The sequence below is a fragment of the Akebia trifoliata genome, chromosome 1 (genome assembly GCF_017979445.1).
Source record: "Akebia trifoliata isolate Shusen 1 chromosome 1, ASM1797944v1, whole genome shotgun sequence".
Taxonomy (NCBI): Eukaryota; Viridiplantae; Streptophyta; class Magnoliopsida; order Ranunculales; family Lardizabalaceae; genus Akebia; species Akebia trifoliata.
The window spans coordinates 34,426,897-34,447,011 of NC_141375.1; the positions used below are offsets into that span (position 1 = coordinate 34,426,897).

At 35.1% G+C, this 20,115-nt stretch overlaps 2 protein-coding genes across 4 annotated transcripts; both read right to left on the bottom strand.

Annotated features, from left to right (window-relative positions):
• Nucleotides 1-1,886: 1,886 nt before the first annotated feature.
• On the bottom strand, nt 1,887-4,063 carry LOC147412040 (BURP domain protein RD22-like). Its single transcript, XM_086455421.1, has 3 exons — nt 3,909-4,063; nt 3,672-3,777; nt 1,887-2,963 (listed from the first exon to the last, which is right to left on the bottom strand). The coding sequence occupies exons 1-3, from the start codon at nt 3,945-3,947 to the stop codon at nt 2,035-2,037; spliced, it is 1,074 nt and encodes a 357-aa protein (XP_086311547.1). The 5' UTR covers nt 3,948-4,063; the 3' UTR covers nt 1,887-2,034.
• Nucleotides 4,064-7,315: 3,252 nt separating this feature from the next.
• On the bottom strand, nt 7,316-20,115 carry LOC147412041 (BURP domain protein RD22-like). 3 transcript variants are annotated; one of them, XM_086455463.1, is made up of 3 exons: nt 20,001-20,115; nt 19,741-19,846; nt 7,316-8,490 (listed from the first exon to the last, which is right to left on the bottom strand). In XM_086455463.1, the coding sequence occupies exons 1-3, from the start codon at nt 20,037-20,039 to the stop codon at nt 7,565-7,567; spliced, it is 1,071 nt and encodes a 356-aa protein (XP_086311589.1). In that variant the 5' UTR covers nt 20,040-20,115; the 3' UTR covers nt 7,316-7,564. The 3 variants fall into 3 exon arrangements, with proteins under 3 accessions (XP_086311589.1, XP_086311580.1, XP_086311597.1); XM_086455454.1 differs by lacking the exons at nt 19,741-19,846; nt 20,001-20,115 and adding exons at nt 9,116-9,221; nt 9,351-9,509; XM_086455471.1 differs by lacking the exon at nt 7,316-8,490 and adding an exon at nt 17,925-18,945.

Here is a 20,115-nt window from a genome sequence, read left to right on the forward strand (position 1 = left end):
GTAACATGGTAAGATTGTGGGAAGATATTTGGTGTGGCACTTGTCCTCTTAGGGAGGAGTTCCCCATCTTTGTACTTCATCTCATCAAAAAAGGGATTACCGGTTTCCAGTTTCAGAAGGTTTGTTGGTGGAGGGTGGCCTTGGGATTTTGGCTTTTGTTGATTGTTCAATAATTGGGAGGTGGAGAAGGTTAATCGTTATCACTTAGTCGTCTCTGATGTGGAGAGTGAGGATGAGAGAGTATGGATGGTGAGCAAGGAGGGGAGATTTTTGGTAAAGTTGTTTGTGCATTGTTGGGTGGTCTTCCTTTCCTCATGTCGCTATTTGGGGACCAAAAGTCCCAATGAAGGTTGCCTTTTTTACTTGGACCACTGCGCTAGGAAGAATTAGACGTTAGATTTTTTGATGTGGAGAGGTTGATACAGAGTTAACGGTGATTTGTTGTGTTTGAGAGACGGGGAATCTTTGGACCATCTCCTTCATTGCAACTTCATTTTTGAGATTTGGACTCATTTTTTCAAGTTGTTTGGAGTGTTGACTTGCCTGCCTTAAACGGTGAAGTATCTTTTTGCTTCTTGGGGTGCCCTTGGTCTTGTATTCTTTGGGGCGAAGAGGTGGGTGTGGAGTATCACCCCATTTGCAATTTGTTAGGTGGCGCCGGGGGGGGGGGGGGTTGGAAAGAGCGGAATAGTCATACCTTTGATAGAAACATGAATGATTGCAAGTAAACAATTGTGCCTTTCTTGGGTCTTATTTTCTTTTGGTCTAAGGTCTTCAAGGAGTTGAGGGGGGGTTTCTTTCAGGATTTTATAGGAAGTTGGGAGAGGGTTTGTATAATTGCTTTTGACTAGTTCTCTCTTGTACTGGTGTTTGTGTTAGTCATCTCGCCTGCCCTCACTTTTTTATTAATGAATCCTTGCTAATAAAAAAAAAAGAAGTCTGCACCAATACATATAGGGCAAGATTGCTACTGTGTACTTCACAGTTGTAATATACAATTTCAGTTATGCATGCCCCCATTAGGCCTTTTTTGTTTTTTTCCTGACATTCGCAATAGAAAAGGAGATCAGCACTAATGATTAAATAGAAAAATTAATAGCAGCGATTAATTGGATTGATTATTGTTGCAAAACATCTTCAAGATATAACCCATTGGAAAGTGTCTCACACTACCCTGCATGTGCAGCACTATTCTTAGTTTCGCTTTACTCGGAATGTCTAATTTGGGTTGTCTTGGTCTTGGGATTCATCAGAACATGGAATTTAGAGGGGTCTTTTTTGAGGATTTCTTGGGTCGATGGGATTGGGTTCGCAATCGTGTGGGAAATCCTCTAGTGTTTTTCTTTTTTCTTCTTTGTTTGATCGTTTCCTTTGTAGCCCCGCGTTTGGTTTGGTCATCTTGACCATTCCCCTTTTAATAAATCTTTTTTCCAATAGAAAAAAAAGAAAGGAACTAAAGAACCTTTTATGTTGTGTAGTGTCATATGGTAACACTCGTCAAAATATGTATCATTTTTGTTACGACTTTGGTGATCTTATTTACAGTAATCCTTTAACAACTTCTTATCTACTAATTTAAGGTTTTCTATAATATGTTAAGGTTTCACTAGCCATTTTATTTTGCTAGTAAGTTTGTTTATCGAATGTTAAAATGGTTTTAAATAATGACATTAGAAACTAAAAAACAGAACATTAATCATCATTGATGATCATCTTGGCCAGTCTTATTAGATTTTTCCAATCTAACTATTAAAAGAGGTTTCAAAAAATTAGCATTAGAAACCAAGAAGATAATATTTATTATTGAGTGCTGTTCTCCATCATCCGCATCTCTATCAAAGCTTATGTATACATGTGACCAACAACATAGAGAGAGAGAGAGAGTGTAGTAATACAAGTATATCTTACAATCTAACATAAAATAGTTGCAAATGAAGGCAAAGCTTGATATAAGGCCGTACCTAGTCCATGAAACATATTTGCTAAAATTAACATAAGGAACTTAGATGATGAAAGCTCTATATAGTAAAATTACTAGTTTTGAACCCAGAGAATATGATCCTCAGGAAGGAAGTGACAGATGGGAACAGTCCCAGGCTTAACCTTGAGTACTTGGAAGGCCAAGTGCTTCGGGTTCCATGTCGAGGTGTCTGTATGGCATACGGCCACGGCTTTGGCCTTGGTCCCATCAGTGCCGACCAATGGAACAACGTAAGCCCTTGTGGTCTGCGTTGTATGGCAGTAGAACACAGCATAGGCATAAGTCTGACCATGACAGACCACAGAATTGTCACCAACCATATGCACTCCTTTTGCAATCCTGTATTGTTGCTTATTTGTCTCCTTATCCACCACAGTCGCCATGACCTTAACATCTTTCCCCAACTTTGATGTACTGAAGTCGATCATAGACTCTAATGATGTTGCACAATACTTGTCCTCTCCCTCTTGTGAAGGCTCTTCACACTCTTTTATTGTGTTCTTCATTAATTCTGCTTCTTCTGATTTGGGCTCGACCAATAATCGATCAAATATTTCAGGTAATTTCTTAGATGAAAAGGGTATGGTCTCCGTGACGTGTCGAGGTAATAAGGTAGCTCCATTAGTAGTTTTGGTGAAGTGTAAATTCATCTTTGTTCCAATGTGCAAATCTTTCTCTAGGAAGAACAAAGCAACATTAGGATCACTGTGGAGTTGATCCTCTGAGGCAGCGTAGTGGTAATTAAATGGGCTCTTCTTCCCTACAGTGACGACTACTGGCTTTCCTTTGGGTCCTGTATTCACACCTACACCACCTTTACCTACATTCACATTAGTTCCCCCTCCAGGCTTCCTAGTGTTCACACCGACACCATTTCCCTTCCCGACATTAACCGAAGTACCCTTTCCACTGGGCTTCCCGGTGTTGACAGCTACTCCACCTTTCCCGGCGTTAACTGCAGTACTTTTGTTTTCTTCCAAATCTGCAAATTCAATATTAACTTATAGTTTGTAAGACAAGTAGTAGTAGTAGTAGATATGTGAAAATTGGTGAGAATGGACAGGAAATTGAGACTGAGTTGACTCATTTTAGCCGAGTTTGTACTGGAAAGATGGCATATTTTCCATTCCAAACTGTCATGTTTCAGTCTCTTTTTTCACTTATAACTCCCTTATTATATAGCATATTAGATTTGTCTCTCTAAGTTATAGATTTTTAGTTTAGTTTCCATCTTTGTCTTAGACAGTCCAATACTTTTTAAGAGTCGTGCTCTATTATTATTATTTTTTTTACCCCAGACGCCCCCACGTGGTAGATCCATTGCCTCGGGATACACATGAAAAAGATTTATGATTCTGTAACTGCCAGGTCAGAGAGTGTACGCTGTTGTATGAAAATGGTAGCGTCAGGTTATCATTAGTCTACTTTTGAATGATTAAGTTGAGAGAGATCATTTGTGAAAGGAAGGTAAAACGGAGGTAGTTATAATATTCTTTATAAATAAAGGATGTGCTTATAAAAACCATAAGGATTTGGTTATTCTACACCAGCTTGGCCTAGTCAAAACTCAAAAATATATAAAATGAGAAAACCAGAATCCAAACCCCAGCTTCACGTACGGCAGAATTAATTAAACATATATAAAAAATATATATATATATATATATAATGGTTTGGGTTTGAATCGAACCGGGTCGTAAAAGATCTTGAACCGCTTTAGGCATCGGAGTGTTTGGTAACACTGTATTCCAGTAAACCTCAGAAGGTAGAGCAGCGTGGCTTGCTACCACTCCAAGCTAAAACAAATAAAAACAAAATCCCAAACAAAAGAAAATTATCTTAAAGAACAATTTACAATAATATCAATATCATCTTCAAAGGGTTTTCTTCTTGACGTTGAATGAAACTGAAACTGAAAAAGACTTACCAGAAGAAAAGCAAAGATGGGTAGAAGATGCAACTCCATTGCAGGATTGGAAACACTGACACAAATCTCTAATACTTAGATTAGACAATAAGGAAAGAGAAGTGATCTATTTGGAGAAGTAGAGATGTGGATGTATTTATAAGGCTTAAAATCTAGAAAGATACACACCAACAATAAGCACGACTCGTTTAATGTTCACAACTGCCCCTCTCTTGGGTCATTCAATGCGTTTAGAAAACAGATGGACCTTTGGATCCTAACTCATACACAGACTTTCACAGATGGATTGCATTATTTGATGCAGTTATGTGTCAAGAATATATGGTGAGATTTGTATTTTTTTTCTCTCACCAAATCATTTAATTAGTGAGCTATAGAGTGTCTTAGAGAAATAAATTTGAATTGGGACGTGGTTGATCCAAAACCGATCTGGTAGGTTATCCAATCAGATTCTATCTAAATCCAAGTATTCGACCCAAAATAAATCGGATTTTGGGTCTGATCCAATCCATTGACAGCCCTATTTTCTTCCCATTGGGTTACAGCTGTCAATGAATGGATTTCGAAAGAGGTCAGATTTTGTGGATTATTATTCGGTTTCCATGGATTCCTTAGACTTTGGGTTCGAGTTGGTCTGGACTTTTTTTGAGCTGAACGTGGGCCTCAGATACCTTCAGCTCTCTAATTGCTTTAATGGGCTGGACCATTTGATTCTTCTGAATCTAAATATTTTTTTTTGTCAAAAGTTAAGCCCAATCTGGTTTGTATGGCAAGTATCAAAAACTAAAAGTACCTTATCATTCACGTTGTTTTTACATTATCCCACCTCATCATTTCTATTTTTTAATTTCTAATGAGTAATTTAAACTCTTTAAATCCAATTAAATGGGATTAAATCTATGCTGATATATTTTCTTATTAAACACGTATTTCTAGGATGGAAAGTCGTAAATTCTCCCATTACTAACGTGGCTCTACTTAACATAGCAAATTATTTTCTTATATCACTGCTGTGAAGTATACAGAGAATATCCTTGAAAGCCTAGGAGTCTAGCCTTCAACTTGATGGAGTATCTAATTTGACATGATACTGTGATTCTCACAATTCTAATGTGGAGATGCGTACATAACTGTAGATGGTTTTTACTTGTATCATGAGGAAACACATCTATTGGTATGTGCACATCCCATGTCAGACTAGTGTGAATCGCAGTAAATACCATGTGTCATTCCAGCATTTTCCCATCCATAATAATGTTACGATATATTTTGATGACTTCTGTGTTTTGCTAAGAAGCTCCGATATTAAAGGCCCTCTTGGGTCATTGATACTTTTTCTCTCTAATCAAATGGAAAATTTTGATATACAAATGTAATGATTGTCGTGCAACTATTGTCCTGGGGTTACACTCTGATTGCTCGCATTCTAACTGCATTTGGGTGCAGTCAAGCATTGTTGGTGTCATTCAGTTTTATCTTTCATATTTTAACTGTGCCCAATTAGGGCATCATGTCCACATTCTTAAAGTTTCTGAAAAATATGGCATTTCTAATGCCGTTTGAGTCTTTTACACAACAAAATATAGTTATATTTTGTTTTGGAGCTACCACTTTTAGTTGATGTGTTCCTGGATTTGGTATGCTATTCATGTGCTTCAGATTGTGATTTTCTTTATTTTCAGGCATCATCATCCTATCGTTTCAATTGTTAAAAAGCACAGGACACTTGTTAAGCTCTTAAAACTGCACACTTGGATCAATATGTTCGCAAGCTAGGCTATCTACGAGGTCACGAAAATATACATTACATGGTCATTGGCTCCAGACCTCTACGGTTACTGGACGTCTTTCAGTTGAGAAGTCTAATCTTCAGGTTTTTAGTTTATATATATTTTTTTCGTGTGCACAATTGTATTATAACAATACTTCTATGATTTACTTCAATGGATGTTTACAGTGTGTAGAGCATACGGTTGACTTCAAAATCAATCACATTGGCGCAAATACAAGTGATTCAGATGCTGATCATCATGTAATCAATGCTTGTGATTTCTTTACTCCTACACAGGTAACAACTTTTATTCTCATCCCGAGGAAGAATGCTTTGGCTCAGAAGTTGCTATGGTATACCTCACTCCCTTGAATTACCTATTATAGGACAACTGGTTGTTGCTGACGGCAGACTACTCTCAGATAGAACTCCGACTGATGGCTCATTTCTCCAAGGATTCTTCATTAATTGAACTTCTTAGTAAGCCAAATGGCTATGTATTTACTATGATAGGAAGTTAGGAGAGGGTTAGTATTATTGCTTTTGACTAGTTCTCTCTTGTATTGGTGTTTGCGTGTCAGTCATTTCGCCTGGCCTCACTTTTTGTTAATGAATCCTTGCTTATAAAAAAAATGATCTGCACCAATACATCTGTGGCAAGATTGCTAATGTTTACTTCACAGTTGTAATATGCAATTTCAGTTATGCCCCCATTGGGCCTTTCTTTTTTTTTTCCCCTGACATTCGCAAAAGAAAAGGAGACCAGCAATAATGATTAAAGAGAAAAATCAATAGCAGCTGAGCGACATCTATTAGCGATTAATTGGATTGATTATTAGTGCAAAACATCTTCAAGGTATAACCCATTGGAAAGTGTCTCACACTACCCTGCATGTGCAGCACTATTCTTAGTTTTGCTTTACTCGGAATGTCTAATTTGGGTTGTCTTGGTCTTGGGATTCATCAGAACATGGTATTAGGGGTGGGTTTGGTTTTGTATCGCACTATTTTGGTTGAGAACTCATTAGTATCTTGCAGCAGAAATCTTTACAATGTACTTTAAATAGGAACCGCACGGGTAAGATTTGATGTGCTTAGCCTTCTCTTCCGTTGGAGTTCGGTGTTCGTGGAAGCTAGAGGGGACTTTTTTGAGGATTTCTTGGGTAGATGGGATTGGGTTTGCAATCGTGTGGGAAATCCTCAAGAGTTTTTCTTTTTTCTTCTTTGTTTGATCATTTCCTTTGTAGCTCCGCTTTTGGTTTGGTCATCTTGATCATTCCCCTTTTGATAAATCTTTTTTCCGATAAAAAAAAGAACTAAAGAACCTTTTATGTTGTGTTGTGTCATATGGTAACACTCGTCAAAATATTTATCATTTTTGTTACTACTTTGGTTATCTTATTTATAGTAATCCTTTAACAACTTCTTATCTACTTATTTAAGGTTTTCTATAATATGATAAGGTTTCACTAGCCATTTGATCTTGCTAGTAAGTTTGTTTATCGAACGTTAAAATGGTTTTAAACAATGACATTAGAAACTAAAAACAGAACATTAATCATCATTGATGATCATCTTGGCCAGTCTTATCAGATTTTTCCAATCTAACTATTAAAAGAGGTTTCAAAAATTAGCATTAGAAACCAAGAAGATAATATTTATTATTGAGTGCTATTCTCCATCATCTGCATCTCTATCAAAGCTTATTTATACATGTGACCAACACTAGAGAGAGTGTAGTAATACAAGTATATGTTACAATCTAGCATAAAATAGTTGCAAATGAAGGCAAAGCTTGATATAAGGCCGTACCTAGTCCATGACACATATTTGCTAAAATTAACATTAGGAACTCAGATGATGAAAGCTCTATATAGTAAAATTACTAGTTTTGAACCCAGAGAATATGATCCTCAGGAAGGAAGTGACAGACGGGAACAGTCCCAGGCTTAACCTTGAGTACTTGGAAGGCCAAGTGCTTCGGGTTCCATGTTGAGGTGTCTGTATGGCATACGGCCATGGCTTTGGCCTTGGTCCCATCAGCGCCGACCAATGGAACAACGTAAGCCCTTGTGGTCTGCGTTGTATGGCAGTAGAACACAGCATAGGCATAAGTCTGACCATGACAGACCACAGAATTGTCACCAACCATATGCACTCCTTTTGCAATCCTGTATTGTTGCTTATTTGTCTCCTTATCCACCACAGTCGCCATGACCTTAACATCTTTCCCCAACTTAGTTCTACTGTAGTCGATCATAGATTCTAATGATGTTGCACAATACTTGTCCTCTCCCTCTTGTGAAGGCTCTTCACACTCTTTTATTGTCTTCTTCATTAACTCTGCTTCTTCTGATTTGGGCTCCACCGATAATCGATCAAATATTTCAGGTAATTTCTTAGATGAAAAGGGTATGGTCTCCGCAACGTGTCGAGGTAATAATCGAGTTCTAGTAGTAGTTTTGGTGAAGTGTAAATTCATCTTTGTTGCAATGCGCAAATCTTTCTCTAGGAAGAACAAAGCAACATTAGGATCACTATGGAGTTGATCCTCTGAGGCGGCGTAGTTGTAAATAAATGGGCTGTTTCCTACACTGACAACTACTGGCCTTCCTCTGTGTCCTGTACTCACACCTACACCACCTCTACCTACATGCACATTAGTTCCCCCTCCAGGCTTCCTGGTGTTCACACCGACACCATTTCCCTTCCCGACATTAACCGAAGTACCCTTTCCACCGGGCTTCCCGGTGTTGACAGCTACTCCACCTTTCCCGACGTTAACTGCAGTACTCTTGTCTTCTTCCAAATCTGCAAATTCAACAAGAGCAAATACAATATTAGCTTATAGTTTGTAAGACAAGTAGTAGTAGATATGTGAAACTTGGTGATAGTGGACAGGGAATTGAGACTGAGTTGACTCATTTTAGCAGAGTTTGTTCTGGAAAGATGGCATATTTTCCATTACAAACTGTCATGTTTCAATTTTTTTTATACTTATAACTCCCTTATTATATAGCATATTAGATTTGCCTCCCTAAGTTCTAGATGTTTGGTTTAGTTTCCATGACAGTCCAATGCTTTTAAGAGTCGTGACAATCGGACGCTCTTTTTTTTTTTTTTCCAGACGGCCCCCTACGTGGTAGATTATTTGCCTCGGGATACACATGAAAAAGATTTATGATTCTGTTTGCCAGGTCTGGGAGTGTACGTGGTTGTGAAAGGAAGGTAAAACGGAGGTAGTTATAATATTCTTTATAAATAAAGGATGTGCTTATAAAAACCATAAGGATTTGATGATTCTACACCAACTTGGCCTAGTTAAAACTCAAAAATATATAAAATGAGAAAACCAGAATCCAAACCCCAGCTTCACATACTGCAGAATTAATTAAACATATATAAATATATATAATGGTTTGGGTTTGAATCGAACCGGGTTGTAAAAGATCTTGAATCGCTTTCGGCATCGGAGTGTTTGGTAACACTGTATTCCAGTAAACCTCAGAAGGTAGAGCAGCGTGGCTTACTACCACTGCAAGCTAATACAAATACAAACAAAACCTCAAACAAAAGAAAATTATCTTAAAGAACAATTTACAATAATATCAATATTATCTTCAAAGGGTTTTCTTCTTGAACTTGAATGAAACTGAAACTAAAAGACTTACCAGAAGAAAAGCAAAGATGGGTAGAAGATGCAACTCCATTGCAGGCTTGGAAACACTGCCACAAATCTCTAATACTTAGATTAGACAACAAGGAAAGAGAAGTGATCTACTTGGAGAAGAACAGATGTGGGTGTATTTATAAGGCTTAAAATCTGGAAAGATATACACCAACAGTAAGGAAGACTCATTTAATATTCACAACTGCCCCTCTCTTGGGTCATTCAATGTGTTTGAAGACTGATGGAGCTTTGGATCCTAACACATACACAGAGTGGCCCACATGGATTGCACTGTTTAATGCAGCTATGCGTCAAGAACCTATGGTGAGATTAGCATTTTTTTCTTTCACCAAATCATTTAATTAGTGAGTTATAGAGTGTCATAAAGAAATAAATTAAACTGTGAAAGGATAGAGAAATTTGTGACCTAGAACAGTGTCCTGTTACTATTGCAACATATAGTGTCTGCGTGGCACATTTTTTTTGGAGATTAAATACATAGGATCGGACTGTCCAAAACTTGTCACGTAGACACCATTCCTAGTGACATATTACATTATCTTTATTCATTTACGAGATTCTCTAATGTATCGTAAGAGTTGTATGTAATATTATTATGAATCAGGATCCAAAACGGTGCCCTGTTCCTATGAATAAGAATGATGTCTACGTGGAAAGTTTTGGGTGGTGTATAAAATACATTCGACTCCTAAACAAGCTGTGCACACAGTTTTACCTATTTGAATCATGATAATATGACTCGTCAGGTGGCATATTATTCAATCGACTTTCTAACATGACAAGTTTAGAAATTGTAGATCTGTACTCCTCAGGATACACAATAGCACTTCCCCATAAAAAAATGTATCTTAAGGGAGTTGTGTATCCCGAGACATGTAGATCTATGATTTCCAAACTTATTCACGTTAAGAAGTCGATTGAGTATGCCACCTGGCAAGTCATATTATCAGGATTCCATGTATTTTAAATCCAATCAAGAAGTGCCTCATAAACACAATATGTTGTTATAGGAACGTGATACTGTTCTGAATGGCCAGTCTATTATTATATAATGTTTCAATAGTTTATTATATGTGGGAGAGAATCCTCTTTTGTAATTATTTCTTTTGGGATCATCCAAACTCATAGAGTTAAAAGAAATATTAAGTTTAAGTAATACAGGTTCATTATCAAGTTGTCGTGTTTTCTTTTTATAAGCGTTACGTGTTAAATGATAGACCATGGAGAAAGCGAAATGTGTCTCCAAAGCTGAAAATGATACACTACATGGTTGAGGGTGCAGGTGAGGGTGAGGGAGTTATTTCTCAACTCTTCAGTTTTCTCCTTTGTCCTTTAAGTCTTTATCCTGCACTCCAAGGACTTGATACGGATACTTGATCCTTCCCCCAGCCTTGCACCTAAAATAATTAAATCGTAAAATATAAGAATTAAAACCTGTTCTCTGCGAAGAACCTTACTCATAGTCAACCACTTTTTCTTTTCTTGCCTTGATTCTTGATGCGCTTAGAAATGATGATTATAATGAAATATTGGTAGTTGTTGCAATTATGAGAACAACTTGAAATTTCACAAATCATTAAAAACATTTCAAGTCAAGGAAATCTTAACTGTTTAAATTCATTATTAATAAATAAAATTATCAATAATTTTGTTTGGTTGTTTGTTGCTAGTTGGAGGTTGTGAGATTGATTAAGGGGCAAAGACCGGTGATACTAGTTAATTCCATTTTGACCCCCTAATATTTTGATAATTACACTTACCTCCTCTTTCATTATCGGGTTAAAATTTCATATGTTATTTCACTATTCTACCCTCTTATTTTATATTTAAAAATAATAATTAAAATGCTCCTGTCTAAGCATTCATTGAACCCGCACTATAGGAAATTTCATATTTAGCGACGGGATAGCGAAGAAAAAATTACATCCGTTGTAGAGTACTATAGCGATGATCGAAAAAGGATTTCGTCGATGTAGAGTTAGTTTTCTCGTTTTTTTTTCTCCTTTTATATTTTCCTGAATCAAACGAGTTTTTTTTACTCTGTTTTTATTTCTTTTGACTAACAAGAGACTGAAGAGATCTCCTTTTTTGATTTGAAGAGATCGAGCTGAATCAGGAGGTTGTTTTGGGGTAAATTGAAAGGAGATCAAATAGAGTTGTAGTCGACTAGTTCATTATAATCGATTCATTCAACAAAATTGTTAGAGACTAAAGAGATCGAGCTGAATCAGGAGGTTGTTTTGGGGTAGATCGAAAGAAGAATAGATTTGTAGTCGATTAGTTCGTTGCAGTCGATTCGTTCAACAAAATTGTTAGAGATCGAAGAGATAGAGTTGAATCAGGAAGTTATTTTGGGATAGATCGAAAGGAGATCGAAACGAGGGTTTTCTATTTCGATCATCATGTATATAGATCGATTAACTCTGAATACTCACTTTTTTTAATTTTTCTTATTTGTTGGTTTGAGATTTTTGTTAGTGTGAGTTTTATCTAAATCTATTTTAGCTTTTTTATTTTTTATTTTTATATACAAAATGATTCTAGTTTTATATGAATTCTCATTCAATTTTATTGAAGAAAATTTGAAATTCAGTATTGTGTGATGATGCAATTATCTTTCTAGTAGCATATTCAAAAGCACTGATCTAGGGAACTTCAACATTGCTAATCGATTGCTTTAAATATATTTGACGGGATTATCTATGAAATTAAGCATAATTGGTAAATTAATTGATTGTTTCGATGAGAAAAGTTTTGAAATCTCAGTGCTTTTAATGAGTTGATCAATGATGAAAGTGGAGGGAACTAGCATCCTTAGTGAGGCCATTTTTTCATAGGCATATATTTTTATTTTCATAAAAAAATAACATTTTAAAAAGGGCAAATTGGTCTTTATAAAAGAAAATTAATTGTTGAGTTGTGATAATTTGACTTAGGCATGTGGCATACTTAATCGACTTACCTGGCGTGATAGGCTCGAAAATTTTAGATTTACTTTTCTCGGGATACAAAACTGCACATTTTTTATGGGGAACTATATTATTATATACTAAGGAGAGCACATCTACGATTCTCGAGCCTGTCACGTTAGGTAAGTCGATTGAATATGCCACATGCCTAAGTCAGATTATCAACACTCTTAATTACTAGATTGACGGAAATTTGATGGAAAGGGTAAGTGAATCCCTTAGATAAATATAAGAGAGGTAAGTGCATTTATCAAAACGTTAAGAGGTTAAAATGAAATTATGCCAAACTATTAGGGGTTAAAGTGTAATTTACTCTACAAACTATGGACATGAAAAAAGCCAAGCTGTGGTCAAAGTGGAATTATGATCCTCGTTTTCAATGCATAATTTATTTAACTAAATATTGCGTGTTTGTGAACTTTGGTAGTACAAGCTTTATGTTCTAGATCATAATGAGGGTGGACCTATGATTAATGAATGAAAATACTAAGAACGATAAAATAAGACAAAAACTCATTTTCATTTTAAAAAATAAGGTAGGTGTAGCCCCGATATATTATAAATTAATATAAATTTTTATTGAGATAACTTGAATGCCTTTAATGAAGGTCGAATATATAATTCCAATTAGAAGGAATATGCAAGTTGTAAACAAATTAAAACTTTGACTTGAAAGAGTGTGATTAAGATATTAAAAGCAAATATGAACACATTTTCAACAATAAACGATGTTGAAGTAAATAAGCAAGATTCTATTAGCCAACTCCAAATCTTTGGTATAAAGTTTCGATGATGATGATGATGATGTTCACCAACGAGTTAGCCTAAGATTTTTCCATGTGTCAGGATTCCCCAACTCCCTACCGTACAAGATACAACTCCTGTCTTAATATCTTGGACTTTTAATCTACTAAACAACCACCCAATTTATTAGGGTTTAGTGGGGGTTGAGAAGTGGACATTTGGACATCCATCTATATTATATGTTTTCATTCATTATTTAACATCAGTTGTTCATGCATCAAAACCATCCTCATCATCGGGTATCCATCTTGTTCATTCGTGTTAAAGGGAAGTTTATTTTTTTTTCCTTGATCCGACCATGGCCCCATGCCCATGGTATGGTTTCAAAACTTGCCATAAATCAGGATGTTTGGGGCAAGTCATTTAGGTCTCGGAGGCAAATGAGTCATAAAGTTATATATTGTGAATTACTTATCAAATTGACTCAATCATAAATCCAATTAATATGACTCGTTTGCTATTTTAAAAATGTTGTCCGAGTTATGAAAATTCGGCCTGTGTCAGTGATTTTTATATGATTTTTTTTCTTTCTGTGATTGAACATCTACTAATGCGCCCTACAATAGAAAATAAAAATTATTCAAATACAAAAATGTTTTTATAAAATATTATTTGATTCATACAGGATGAGATGACTCTGGACGAGTCAATTATCTTTCGGAGAAGAAGAGATACCAGGTTTGAAAATCATGATCCCTGGGTAACCGAACTGTACATTCCTTACAGTACTAAACATAGCTGCCTAATAATTCTGGCTCTTCTTCAGCCCACTAATTAGCAAATACCTTATCCACCTCATCAATTCCTACACTACGTATCAAATAAAGTTTAATTTAATTAGTTCAGATGTCAACTTCCTACAATACATATTAAATAAATTAATTTAGTTAAAATAATAAGGTTTTATGGGACATGATTTTAAATCTCGTCTGAGATACGAGATCGAGATAACTTGCCCAAGTCATCTTGGTCTCGTTCAACAACGACAGATATAGGCTTGGGTGTTAACATTCACATCATTTCGCGAGATAAATAAAATGATTTGGATGATATTTTGAAAATCTCAGACGAGGTAGCAAAACTCGATCGAATCAACTGGGAATTTTTTAGATTTTGATTAAAATAATTATTATTTTTAGAATTTAAATATTTATTATATAACTAAAACATGATTTTATGATTAAATTTTTTTTCTAATATATCTTATTTTATTAAAAAAATATAATTATTTTAATTTAAAAATATGTAAACCAATTATTATAAATCAAGTTAAATGGATTGTCTCGTCCATGGATGAGACGTCAAACCGAGTTTTGAAACGATGGTATGGGGTAGTTTTTTAATCTTTTTACTAACTAAAATAAAAAACCTCTATTTTCGCTCTAAGCTTTTTCTTGTAGCAAACTACAATAAATGAAGACAGATGACAAGGATGCTTAATTTTTCGAACCACCTATAAATTATTTTACAAGTTAAATGGATTGTCTCGTCCATGGATGAGACGTCAAACTGAATTTTGAAACGATGGTATGGGGTAGTTTTTTAATCTTTTTACTAACTAAAATAAAAAACCTCTATTTCCGCTCTAAGCTTTTTCTTATAGCAGACTACAATAAATAAAGACAGATGACAAGGATGCTTAATTTTTCGAACCACCTATAAATTATTTTGCAAATAACATTCTCCCTCAATTGGGATCCAACAATACTTGAATTAATACATGTTTAGGTGATTCTAATTTTTCAGGAAAGGCTCTGATGATAGTGATAAATTCATTTCCATCTCTTGTTTTGTATTTAATGGACACTGCCAATCATAATAAATTCAATTTATTGAGAGTAGCCAACTATAAAAATGATTGATAATAGAGCTCGTTAGAAAGATTTGGCACAAAAAACGAGTATGGTACAAAAAAATATATGGGTCCATTTTTATAGTAAATTGAGAACTTAGAGAAAGAAAAAAAAAATGTTAAAGTCAATCTAGAAACTAGTTATATTTAATGTCAATTCTGGGAAAATAAGAGATTAAAATAATTAAAATTTTTTTTGATTAAAATTAATAATTTAATAATGTAATATTTTTATTTGACTAAGCTTAGTGGGTTCGAGTTTTTGAATCACTAAGCTAATTGTTAAAAATATTAAATAAAATAAGTCGTGATATTAGTAGGTTGTCACTGGATTGGATCAATCTCCAAATCCATCAATTCCTATCACTTTGGATCTAGATTGTTGATTTGGGTCGATAAAGATCCGATTTGATAACCCTTTAGACCAATTATGGATCAACCATGTCCTTATTTGATAAAATGTGAAATTAATTTATATAAATTATATAATGTATTTCTTTTACATATATGATGTATATTTACATTTTGTATATCAAATTGATTTGATCTGACCAAACCTGATCTGATTGTTATGGATTGGATTTAGATTCTAATGGTGACATCCGATAAAACTGGATCCGACAAAGGTCCAATTCAATTCTTATTGAATAGATTCTAGATATGATCCAATCCTTATCAGATTGGTACTAAATTGATCCAATCTGATTCAGACCCAATCAGATTGGATATATTCTAGCCCTAGCTAAGGAGCAATTACTTCACCATCCCGTGGATTCTACCATATACTTATAACTACTGACAAGTTTGGGTCAGCCCAAGAAAATTTTCATGGACCGGGCTGAAAAAAATTGGGTATCCACTTACCACATGATTAATTTGCTCACTTTTTATACACCTACGTGTAAAATATTGGCCTGATCAGTGATTCTGAAGAGAGGTCCATGGATACATGGACGAAAATTTGGGCTCCAGTCGAAGGAAGAATCTAACGGCAAGGCATTTTTTTGGTGGCCCAATAACAAAGCCTGCCATATGCACTAGACCGTTGTAGACTAGTCATATGTACATAGTCACAAAATTCTCTGAAAATTTCCAAAAAGTCTTAAAATTCTCCCAATAAGGGACTAGCCGAGTAGAATTAATCGCTGATTTATCTAATAACTATGGAACATGTTAACATTTTTTCCCTTTTATTTTCTACAACATTCAAATCTAAAGAACAAGATTGGGTTTCAATGGAAGTTTTTTTTTTGTTGCTAAGCAAGCATGGGGGTTAGTGGTAAGAGTTAAAGTGGATTCAACAAGTTTTGAACCTAGGTTGTGGGATCAACACTCCACAAGCCTTACTAACTTAGCTAGGTTGGCACCTTCAAGTTTCAATGGAGGTTGAAGATGATGGAATTTCGTAAGACACCCAAAAATGTTATTGTAAAAAATGTTATCGTATATTTTGTGATTTCTTCATTTTTTTTTTATGCACCTTTTTTGAATTTATCTGAATTGAACCCCCATCGAATTATATTGAATTAGAACTTTGTTACATAACCCGATATAATTTTTAGCCCTTTAAAAATTTAGGTCTTTCCAACTAAGAAAACAATGTTGGAGAGGGAATTTCTTTTAAAGTAATAAGAGAGGAAAAACAATAAAGTTAAAGACATTTCCTTGAGATTAAATCTCAACCCTTCTTTGAGGGGATAAAGGGAGTGAGGTCCATTGTTATGTTTTATTATATACTAGAGCTTGCCTGTGCTTATGACATGGTCATCTTCTTTGGAGTTAAGAGAGTAACAAAGGAAAGGCAATAAAGTTGTAGGGTTATTATTAAAAAAATAATTGAAAGGTAAAGGTAATAAAGTTGGAGGATATTATTGGAAAAGGGTAGAAAAGAAAAAAAAGACAATATAGTTGAAGGAGTATTCTTGGAAAATGATGAGAGAAGGAAAAAATGTCAAAATTGTTTCTTAAGATTAGTGCAATATTGAATAGGAATTTTTATTAATGGGGGATAAAAATTGGGGGAAAACAAATGTGGTGTTTTATTATGTAGACATACTATAATTTACCCGTGCCCACGGGTATGAACATCTCTTTTGAGGTTAAGGGATAGAAGAGGAAATACAATAAAGTTGAAAAGGTATTCTTGATAAGAGAAGTAGAAGAGTAAGACAATAAAGTTGGAAAGGACATTAAAATGAGAAATTATCTTCGACATTTGTAACGAGATTAAATTCAACCCCTCTTTATATAGGGGATAAAGAGAGTAGGGTCCATCGTGTGTTAGAATTTTCTTGTACCTATTGCATGGTCATCCTCGTTGGGGTTAAGGATGTAAAAGAGGAAAGATTATAAAGTAGTAAAGGTATTACTAAAAAAGGAGTAGAAGGGTAAAATAATAAGGTTGGATGGCTGAAAAAATGGGGAGAAGAGGAAAGAGAATAGAGTTGGAAGAGTATCATCGAGAAAGGATAGAAGAGAAAATGCAATAAAGTTGGGGGATAAATATTGAGTGGAGACAATGTTATGTTTTATTATAAAGATATAATTAAAAATAAACACCATTCATAGAATTTGCATATTTTGTGTCTATTCGACAATATGTATGTAGCCCATGTGAGGGTTGACATTTTGTAGTATCCACTAACTAGAGTTTGTTAGTGTCAACATCCTCTCTTTGGGGTTAATGGGCATAAGAGGAAGGTAATAAAGTTGAAAGATTTCTTCTTGAGAAGGAAGAGAAGAGGAAAGACAGTAAAGTAAAAAAGTTTTCTTCAGAGATTTAATTCCAACCCCACTTTGTATGGGGACTAGGAGTGAGATTCACCATCGTGTTTATTTTATAGATTTTATGTTTAAAAAGTTATGTTTTTTATTGTTGGTTAATTAGATTTAGTGAATCTAATCTAACTATCAAAGGGGGTTTCAAGACTAAAACTAGAAGATATAATATTTATTACTGAGTACTATTCTCCATCATCGACATCTCCATCGAAGCTTATTTATATACATCTGACCTACAGTAGATAGCGGGAGAAAGAGAGACTGAAGTGGTACATCTTACAATCCTACCTGAAATGGTTGGTAATGTAGGCAACTCTTGATATAAGGCTTTACGTAGTCCATGGCACATATTTGCCAAAATTTACAGTAGGAACTTTGATAAAAGCTATATATATTTTTTTATATATAGTAAAATTACTAGTTTTGAGCCCAAAGAAGGATATCCTCAGAAAGGAAGTGGCAGATAGGAACAGTCCCAGGTATAACCTTGAGTACTTGGAAGGCTGCGTGCTTTGGGTTCCATGCCGATGTGTCTGTATGGCACGCAGCGACAGCCTTGACCTTCGTCCCATCAGCGCCAACCAATGGAACTACGTAGGCCCTTGTGTTGTGTGGCGCATGGCAGAAGAACACAGCATAGGCATAGGTCATGCCATGACAAACCACAAAATTGTTACCAACCATCTTCTCCACTCCTGAAATGGTGTAATATTGTTGCTTATTTTTTTTCTCCCATTTATTATCCATCTCCGTCGACATGACCTGAACATTTTTCCCCAGCTTTGAAGTGCTGAAGTCGATCATAGACACCAATGATGTTGTACAATACTTGGCTTGTCCCGCTTTTGCAGGCTTTTCACACTCTTTTATTGTCTCCTTTATTAAATTTGCTTCTTTTGATTGGGGCTTGAGTGATAATTGATGAAAGATTTCAGGTAATTTCTTAGAGGAAAAGGGTATGGTCTCTGCAACTTGATGAGGTAAGAGGGTAGCTTTTGTAGTAGTTTTAGTGAAGTACAAATTCATATTTGTTCCAATGTGAAGGTCTTTCTCTAAGAAGAATAGAGAAACATTAGGATCATCACGGAGGTCTTCCTCAGAGGCAGCACGATCGTAGATATGCATTTTTTTTTCGATAACTGTAGTACTAATCTTCTCTTCTTCGAAATCTGCAAAAGATACTCAAAAATTTAATTGGTGGTAGATTATTTATTAGATGATGTAAGAACCACTTCAAAGTTCAAACTTGATTTTATACTTGAGAGTTTTAATTCTTAACTCCCTTATTAACATAACATATTAGATAGATGTGCCTCTCTAAGTTCAATTTTTTTAATTGCAGCCTTGTTTGATCTATCATTGACTGTTAGTGTTAAGGAGGCAAGTGTGTTCACGCTCCCACACTTACAAATTTATTAGGCTTGTGTGTGGTGAAGGTGCCTCGACACCAAATCAGGTGGATGCCAAAATGGGGTGTCTACATGTGGGGCCTTTTGCCTAATAACACCTGAGTACTTTCTAAGTCTTTAGAGTCCATTTCTAATATTATATCAGATTTTTTTATTTTTATTTTTATTTTTAAAATAACTACATTTTTTTGGCCTAAAGTTGGAATACTTATTTATTTATTTTTAATGTTCTTGGATGCCATAAGGTGGTAAGTTAGCTCATAATTTCTGGTCAGATTTTCCCAAGCAAAATTTCAGGTGGTACTGGTAGTGGTAGGTACTTAAGGGGTGGTTATAATATCCTTAATTAATGAGGGATGTGATTAAAAAAACCCTATATTTTTTGAGGTATTGATGATTCTACAGCAATTCGGCCAAGTAAAAGCCATAAAATGAGATGTCCTGAATCTTGAACCCCCAGTTTCACATGCTTCAGTGATATTGAGACATCATATATATATATATATATATATATATATATATATATATGTCAAATGGTTTGGGTTTGAAATGAACCGGGTCGTAAAAGATCTTGAATCGCTTTCGGCATCGGGGTGTTTGGCAACATTGTATCCCAGTAAACCTCAGAAGGTAGAGCAGCATGGCTTACTACAACTTCAAGCTACAACACAAAAAAGATTAAAAACGAAAAAAAAAAATTTAAATTATCTGCAGCAAACTAAATATATGATTAGAACACCAAGAAATTAAGCTATTATCTTCAAAGGGTTTGCTTCTTGAACTTGAATGAAACCGAAACTGAAAGACATAATTACCATAAGAAAAGCAAAGATGGGTACAACGCTTAGCTCCATCGAAGGCTTTGGAAACAGTAGCAGATATATCTCTGATACTTAGAGTTCAGAGGACAGGGGAAGAGAAGTCTGTAAG